Below are 9,381 nucleotides of genomic sequence, written 5' to 3'. Positions count from 1 at the left end.
CACACACACACACACACACACACAGAGGCACACACACACACACGCACATACACACACACACACAGAGGCACACACACACACACACGCACATACACACACACACACACACACACACACATACTCAGATAGCAAGAAAAATAATGCAAAAAAAAAACAAAAAGATTACCTTCACTATCAGAAGTAGCTCTGCACACTCTAGCTCCACCATTGGTGGAGCGAGACCCAGTTTTCTCAGCAGGGAAAGAATCTTCTTTGATATAAGGATTATCACAATGGATGTAGGCTTTTGTATTTCTCGAAGCAATGTTAAAGTACAAGAGACGATCAAACAGATTTTCCTGAGACTTATCCTTGTATTTGGCTCCGTTCTGTGTTGGTGGTAGAAACACATCGTCATCGTCATCGACCTCCACGTCACCAGAGTTGCAGCTCTCGTTGTCATCATCATTGTCGACTTCTATGTCTCGGAGAAGTGGTAGCTTTTGCCGAGTGGCTTCGAGAAGTTCTTCTGCCAGAGACTTCTCTCGTGGTGCTGTGTTGACAGGAGGGTCTAGATAACAAGAAACTTTATGCAATCATTAATAATGACCGATACTTTAGCCAATCAAGGGAACAATTATAGAATCACCATTCAAGTTATTAAAAAAGAAATGGCAGTCAAATTTCGTTTAAATTGAATTCTATTATGTTTAATTACCTAAAAAAAAGTAAGAAGAAAAACGTATTAGATAATGTAGCCCTATATTCCCTTAAAAAGACAATGATTTTAACTGGAGTACCATTGATCATAGGTAAACTTGATTAGGGTTAACCTAGGGCTAAATAAGAAAAAGAATGACTCAATGAGTCATCTTATACATGGTCATTCTTCCTGCTAGAAATAGCAGCCAAAACCTTCAAACACTCCCTAGTTTGTTTTTTTTTTATTTAAGGAGGGAAAGTAATGATTGGTAATGTAGTCTCAGAGATTGCTAACTAGATAGGATGGTCGTAGTTTCGGTCTATTTGAACAGAGTTGATCTGCTGCTTAACGACATAAGCATCAATAACCAATAATTAAGACTGTCAGTTATCAAACTTTCTGCTTCCTATTTGGATCACAACACATTCATTAGATCAGTAAAATAGTATCTTCTCAAGGAATATTGATTTCTAACATAGCTATCATACTTTAAATATAAACCATGGACTATTCCTAGCTGAAAACATATTTCAGACACACAATGGACTCATCCTGACTGAAATATCCTAGTTACATATCATAAAGTCAAACTACTCTGTTGTAATAAACTTTTTCAAAAGAAGTTAGTATATTACTGGTACTTATTTTCATTGATCTCTGAACGATGACAGACAAAATCGACCACTCATCATCTTCATCATCATCATTGTTTAATGCTCATTTTTCATGCTGGTATGGGTTGGACAGTTTGACAGGAGCTGCAGCAAGTTCCAGTTGTCTGTTTTAGTAAAGTTTCTACAGCAGGATGCCCTTCCTAATGCTAATCCCTATACAGAGTGTGCCAGGTGCTTTTTATGTGCCACTGGCAGAAATGCATTTTAAGTAGCACTGGCACGAGTGCATTTTACGTGGCACCAGCACAAATGCACTTTCGCCAGTGCCACTATGGTGTTTGAATTCTGAACTTTGAGTATTAAATGCTGAAACCAAACACCATAAACTTTTGTCTTTGATACTCTATCAATTCTTTTATTCACACATACAACCAATCACATCTTACATAATCGATACTGATAATCCCAATCACACATGCACACACATCACTGACACACATATACATACACAAGTATGTATATATATACAAGGTCTGATCAATAAGTATCCGGACTGTTGCCATAGTAACGAAGCTAAAGCACACACGGTGAAGCCACTTGGCACAGATTGATCTTGAACTCTGCTGTGCATGTACACTAAGTTTTAATATTCTAGCTCACTTCTGCTGTTTACAGCTGTGCTTGGAAGGAAGGCGTGTAGCATGTGATCATTGCATTGACCATGACAGAGAAAGTTGAGCAAAGACTCTTTACTCTTTTACTCTTTTACTTGTTTCAGTCATTTGACTGTGGCCATGCTGGAGCACTACCTTTAGTCAAGCAAATCGACCCCAGGACTTATTCTTTGTAAGCCTAGTACTTATTCTATCGGTCTCTTTTGCCGAACTGCTAAGTTACGGGGATGTAAACACACCAGCATCGGTTGTCAAGCAATGTTGGGGGGACAAACACAGACACACAAACACACATATATACATATATACATATATACGACGGGCTTCTTTCAGTTTCTGTCTACCAAATCCACTCACAAGGCTTTGGTCAGCCCGAGGCTATAGTAGAAGACACTTGCCCAAGGTTTCACGCAGTGGGACTGAACCAGGAACCATGTGGTTGGTAAGCAAGCTACTTACCACACAGCCACTCCTACGCCTCTTCATCAAATTTTGTCAAAAGCTTAATGATACCTACTCAGAAGCCTATACAAAATTGCCCCAGCAGCACATATTCTATGCGACTGTTGGAACATTTTTGACCAGAGGCTTACTTGATCAGTATACAGAATAGACTGGACAGTTGATACAAAACCACATGCTTAAGCTATATCACTGCACACCATATGAGAAACACCAAATTGTATAAGGAAACCCTGCATGCAGGAGTAAATAAGATACACCTGAGTTGAGATGAGGTATCTATATCCCTGAATTGCACTTGTGCATTTAACTGACTACTTTTAAGTCTGAAATTTTCAGTCAATATGCCGCAACACACTTATGTGCAGGTGTATTGTGAATTTTTTTTGAGGTGAAACAAACATTAACAGGATATTTAAAACAAATAACTCGAGTGCACGTGATGATGAAGATGATAATAGTAATGATGATGAAGGCAACAATGGTGGTGGTGATGGCAGCAGTAGCAGAGGTGGTGGTAGTGGTGGTGACAGTGGTGATGGTGGTGGTGGTAGTGGTGAAGGCAGCAATTGCTATGCTGCTCTATTTATGTGAATCATAGCTCTAAGCCAGTTCACTGACCTTGATTTGATTATCAGTTAAGGAAATACTACTTTAACAAGATTACATGATTAGACTGGGATTATCTCACTTTCCTTTGCCACATACCTGTAAATCTTTTGTGTTCAATTAGTTGATAAATCAGACTACAACTAGTCTGTTTATGTCTGTTTGTGTGTATATACGAGTGTGTGTGTGTGTGTGTGTGTGTGTGTGTGTGTGTGTCTGTCTGTCTGTCTGTATGTCTGTCTGTCTGTCTGTTTGTCTGTCTGTCTGTCTGTTTGTCTGTCTGTATATCATGTGAGAGCCAATGATCGAAAATGTTCTTCCTGTGACCATCTAATTGTTTTTTTAAACATAATGTATTTAAAATCATCAATATGCTCCTCTTTCTTTCATATGGTTGTGTTTGATTTGAGAGAGGTTTGACTGCCTTTTCTAGCAGGTTGAAAATAATCAAGTAGAAAACCCTCCTTTTGACTTGTGCTATGGACATTTGATGAACTTGCAGTGATGGGTTCTAGTGACAGAGAAAGACTAAAAGAGTGGAGAGATCAAATCTTAATGATAAGACTTACAAATTAAACTGATGCTCAATCAAGACAAATGGTGATTTTTCTTCTTTTTTTTTCCACAGTCATGGCTAATCTAGTTGGGACAGAGTTAAACAGAACAATAACAAATCCATGAGTCCATACCAGCGCAGATGTCACTGATTTACAGATCAATTGATTGTTTTAGTGAGAAGCCAATCCTTGAGTTTACCTGTATTATACATACAGGTAAAGATGATTCATAACACAGCCAAAGGATTACACTTGACTCATTTCTCTCTTCCCATCGTATATTATCAACATTCAATTTCCATGTTCCATTAACCATGTCGTATCCGGTTATTGTACATCTTGTACATTCAATACCCATGACTAACCACCATGTTTTGACTTTCATACACCTTAAGGCAGTGGTTATCAAAGAGTGCACCAGATTTGTGCAGCACAAGGAATATCTAGTTATCTCATGAATTTTTAAAATTACGATTAAAAGCTTTAGAAAACCTATACTAACATCTGAGTGTATTGAAAACTGTGTTATTCATAATAGGTACTGGTATGGCTGTGTGGTTAACAGTTTTGGGTTCAGTCCCACTGCATGATGGCTAATTGGGTAATTGTCTTCTATTATAGACCACAAAAGTCAAGAAACTTTTAAAATTCTGATTTATGATAAAATCTGGAATCTAAAGTAACTGACCCCATGTCATCTGCATCAGTTAAAATCATTACATACAGTTTGGCCTACTTTTTAATATATGGAGAGGATTTTCATTGTTGCTGTCATTGTTGATGTCATCATTGTCATCATCGTCATTGTCGTCACTGCCGTCGCTGCCACCACTGCCACCACCATCGCCAGCACCATCGCCATCATCATCGTCATTGTCGTTGTTGTTCAGCCCTTGGTCAGCACTAATAGAGTGAACTTACGATGTAGGACGGTCCATGTTTGACTGTCACATGACATTATCCAGGTATCTTTCCCATTATTATAAGATGATTAATATGACTTGAGAAAGATTTGGTTCATACTTCTAGCATGATGATTAACCATACAAACTCTTACACCTTGGTTCAACCAAACCTTTTGCTGGTATTGTTTAGCCCAAGGTCAATTCTCATAGTCAAAGGCATTCTAGCCATGACCACATTGCCATTCTAGCCATACCAAAAGATATGAAGAACTTCATTATCTAATATATCTTTCCATTTTTAATGCAGTAAAATGAAATTTGAGGGATCTGTAGCAACTACTATTAGCACTCCAGTAATCATACTGTGATTTGAGGGAGGTGTGGCTGTTATTTCTAACAGATCCAATGACCATCCAGAAGATCCTTTTATAGTTCATGGAACTTTTTTGCTATTGGTTAACCCCAGGTTAACTCTGACGGAGCAGATCTATAATCAAAAACATTTTAAATGAGACCATCCTGTCATTTTTATTTTCAGTTGTAATATATCTAAAACTACATTATCCAACATCCTTCCATTTTTAAAACAGTATGCTTGATTTGTAGTTTTTTTCTCTGGCTCAAAAAATCCTTTGATATTATTATTTAGTCCCAAGTCTGTTCATAAAGAAAGACTTATGAACAAGGAATTTCAGCCATGATCACTCTGCCAGAAATAAATTATCCAATGTATCTTTGCATTTCTAAGACGGTAAGGTGTAATAATATGAGGAAGATGTAACAACTATTACTAGCAGGTCCAATGGTCATACAGAGGTTCTCTCACTCAAAATACTCAGTGTTATCATTAATAAATTCCTTGGTCAGTTTTGATGGACAGACTTAAGAACAAATATGTTCTAACTATAACCATGCCATATCTCCTTTTATTTTAAAAATAATTTTGGGTTGCCATGTGTCTCTTCTACAGCAAGACATCTCTCTTTGTCCCTCTATCATATTTTAGCCTTCAACACCTGGTATAAAGCTACTTTTCCCTCTTTTTCAGATGCACCCCCACTTGGCCGAGGGGAGGTTTTCTTTGTTTCTTTTCTTTAGTTTGTCTTGTAAGTACTTGGCAGCCTCACCAGTACCAGTGTCACAAAAAAATGGTATCCAATACACACTACATTAGAAACCATACCATTGACATTAGAAACCATACCAAATCTGACATTAGGACCTGAAGCAGATGTACAGCTTGTCAGATCCACCCAAACCATCCAACCCATTTTAGCATGGAAATCAAACATTAAACAATAACGATGATGGTAATTATGATAGTGATAGGAATCTTGGTGGTGACGATGACTACAACAGCATGAGGATAATGACACAATGACAATGACAATGACATGACAACAAAACAATGACAACGGCATGACAACGGCATGACAACAAAGACACAACAATGACACAACAACAACAATAATGACAATGGCATTGACAACAACAACAACAACAACAACGATGGTGATAAGGGTGTGAATTGTGGGAAATGAGGTTGCTAGTTCTATCCGCTACAACAATCAGTCAGAAACTCTTTGATATGAGGAATATTTTGTGACCAAAAGAAATAACTCCTTGAACTTTTATGCCTTCTCTTTTACTCTTTTACTTGTTTCAGTCATTTGACTGCGGCCATGCTGGAGCACCGCCTTTAGTCGAGTAAATCGACCCCAGGATTTATTCTTTGGAAGCCTAGTACTTATTCTATCGGTCTCTTTTGCCAAACCGCTAAGTTACTGGGACGTAAACACACCACCATCGGTTGTCAAGCGATGATGTGGGGACAAACACAGACACACAAACACATACACACACATACATATATATATATATATATATATATATATATATATATATATATATATATATATATATATATATACATATATACGACGGGCTTCTTTCAGTTTCCATCTACCAAATCCACTCACAAGGCTTCGGTCAGCTCGAGGCTATAGTAGAAGACATTTGCCCAAGGTGCCACGCAGTGGGACTGAACCCACAACCATGTGGTTGGTAAGCAAGCTACTTACCACACAGCCACTCTTACGCCTTCTGTTCACATATTGTTCATATCTCTTACTACAACCATCATAGACACTAAACAAGTCCCTTGGAAACTATAAACTACATCTCATTAGCAAGTCATAGTTGCTTTGACTACCAGCTACTCCTATATGCACATCACATCTGAATTCTTGGTTCATTGTCAATCTGCCAGAGATCCTACTGCATCTGCTGACCCCAATAGTAGCTTATTTATTTGGCACAATGTAAATAATTATGGTTTTAAATTTTGGCACAGGGCCAGCTATTTCTTAGGGGAAGAAGATTAACTAATTACATTGACCCCTCCCAGATTTCAACTGGTAAAGATGGAGGGTAAAGTTGACTTTACAACGATGATGATATTGAAAATATTTCAGTACAAAGCTTTACTATGCAAAATAATAATATACAATGCACAAACTTGTATTGATGTAATATCATGCTTATAATTTTGATAAGTGAGAGTGAACAAACAAAATGGCATGCACACAGATGATGGATGAATAGAAGAATAGACAGATAAATAGCTGAACAGTCAGGTAGAAACTGGACATAGAAAGAAAGAAAGAAAGAAAGATAGATAGATAGATGAACAGACAGACAGACAGACAGACAGATAGATAGATAGATAGATAGATAGATAGATAGATAGATAGACAGATACATTTCTTTTATTAGCCACACAGGGCTCAACGAAGATGGGACAAATACAATGTAGAGCTTTTCTTTTTGGGAGGGGGAAGGAAGACAGATAAATAGATGGATGGATGGATGGACAGCCAGACAGACAGACAGCCAGACAGGCAGACAGACAGACAGACAGACAGGCAGACAGATAGATAGATAGATAGATAGATAGATAGATAGATAGATAGATAGATAGATAAATAGATGGATGGATGGATGGACAGCCAGACAGACAGACAGACAGGCAGACAGAGAGACAGACAGACAGGCAGACAGATAGATAAATAGATAGACAGATAAATAGATGGATGGATGGACAAACAGACAGCCAGACAGGCAGACAGAGAGACAGACAGACAGACAGGTAGATAAATAGATAGATGTATGTGAATAATTTATTGTGTGTGTATGTGTATACCAACAGCCAGCCAGTCAGACAGACAGACAGACAATCGGTCAAAGTTTTCAACAAGTAATAATAACACTTCAAATAATCTTGTGTTGTTAATGATATCACTTAGACACAATGAATTCAGAGAATATTGCAAGCCAGACTTCATGAGTTCAATTCCCACCCTCTATTCTGTCGAGAGAGATCTTTAGGCAAATACACATTCCTTTTGCTTTGCTATTTTTGAAAATTTTCTCCAAACAAAATATATGAATTCTTCACACTCACCACACCCAAAGCTGTTGACTTATCTGTTGTTGGTGTTGCTGTTCTTGCTATTGTGGTTATTGTTTAACTATGAGTCAGCCCTAACTCAACAAACTTATTGTTATAGACATTCCAGCATTGACCATTTAAAAAAAATTTTTTTTTGTCTTGAACATAGTATACCTTAGACTACAAATATCTAATGCACTGTTTCCCAAACTTACGTTTTTATTTTTGAGGAACCCTTGAGAAACATTTTGTGCCATTGGAAACCCCTACATAAAAATCATTATATATATAGAGAGAGAATTATATACAGGGTGTCCACAAAGTCTGGATACATGGGATTAACACTTACTTTAAGAAATTATTATTTTTTATATTTAATTGTTTATGTCATGATTTTATTTACTCCATGTACCCACATGGGGATTAACACATACTTTAAGAAATTATTATTTCTTATATTTAATTGTTTATGTTATGATTTTATTTACTCCATGTACCCACATGGGGATTAACACATACTTTAAGAAATTATTATTTCTTATATTTAATTGTTTATGTTATGATTTCATTTACTCCATGTACCCACGTGGGGATTAACACATACTTTAAGAAATTATTATTTTTTATATTTAATTGTTTATGTTATGATTTTATTTACTTCATGTACCCATTAAGCACGAAAATGACTCAAAAATGCTTTTGCATTAGCACATTTATCACTATTTCTCGCAGAACCTCTGGTAAACTCTCACAAACCCTTGAGTTCTTGGAAACATTGGTAGGGAAGCTTTAATCTAGGTCATTCTTTCTTTTCCCTTCCTTCTTTTGAAAGGATGATAGGATATGATTTGAAGGAGATTTAACTCTTATTTGTAACAAATCAAGCAACCAAATTACAAGTTCCATGATGATCATATTTACAAAAATGGTAGCAGGGTTGTAAATTGAGAAATCAAAGAATTTTCAAAATACTTACATTTACTTCTAGTCTTTGGAGTTTCAGGTAATTTGCGTGGCCGTCGAGGTGTCTTTGGTTCATTGCTGATACCAGATGTGTTCTGGGGCCATTCTTTATGATTAACATTGTTTATTGTTTTTGCAGGAAGTACTGACTAAAATGGAAGAAGAAAATAACAAAATAAACAAAATTTGTTGATATTTTTTGGTGCTTCTAGAAATTCAGTTTTAAAATGATTTAAGAGAATTGTATGACTATATAAATATATATATATAGATATAGATGGATAGATAGATAGATAGATAGATAGATAGATAGATAGATAGATAGACAGACAGACAGGCAGGCAGGCAGAAAGGCAAACAGATAAATAGAAGTGTGTTTGTATATATATCCTCGTGTTTTGAGTTCTATTTTTCCTTGTTTGCATCACCAAACCTAATTGTGTGTGTGTGTGTGTGTGTGTATA

General features: G+C 36.7%; 1 protein-coding gene across 2 annotated transcripts in view; it reads right to left on the bottom strand.

The window, feature by feature from the left end:
* Positions 1-9,381, bottom strand: part of LOC106869929 (C-Jun-amino-terminal kinase-interacting protein 2) — a 115,508-nt gene that overhangs the window by 32,307 nt on the left and 73,820 nt on the right. Inside the window, exons 3-4 of one of the 2 annotated variants that reach the window (XM_014915866.2) lie at positions 8,931-9,066; positions 167-550 (exon numbers count right to left, since the gene is read on the bottom strand). In XM_014915866.2, the coding sequence (XP_014771352.1) occupies positions 167-550; positions 8,931-9,066 (520 nt within the window). Of the gene's footprint in view, positions 1-166; positions 566-8,930; positions 9,067-9,381 lie in introns of both variants that reach the window. The other variant, XM_014915865.2, reaches the window with a different exon arrangement.

The sequence above is a fragment of the Octopus bimaculoides genome, chromosome 18 (genome assembly GCF_001194135.2).
Source record: "Octopus bimaculoides isolate UCB-OBI-ISO-001 chromosome 18, ASM119413v2, whole genome shotgun sequence".
NCBI lineage: Eukaryota > Metazoa > Mollusca > Cephalopoda > Octopoda > Octopodidae > Octopus > Octopus bimaculoides.
This window is presented reverse-complemented; position numbering and strand designations above follow the sequence as displayed.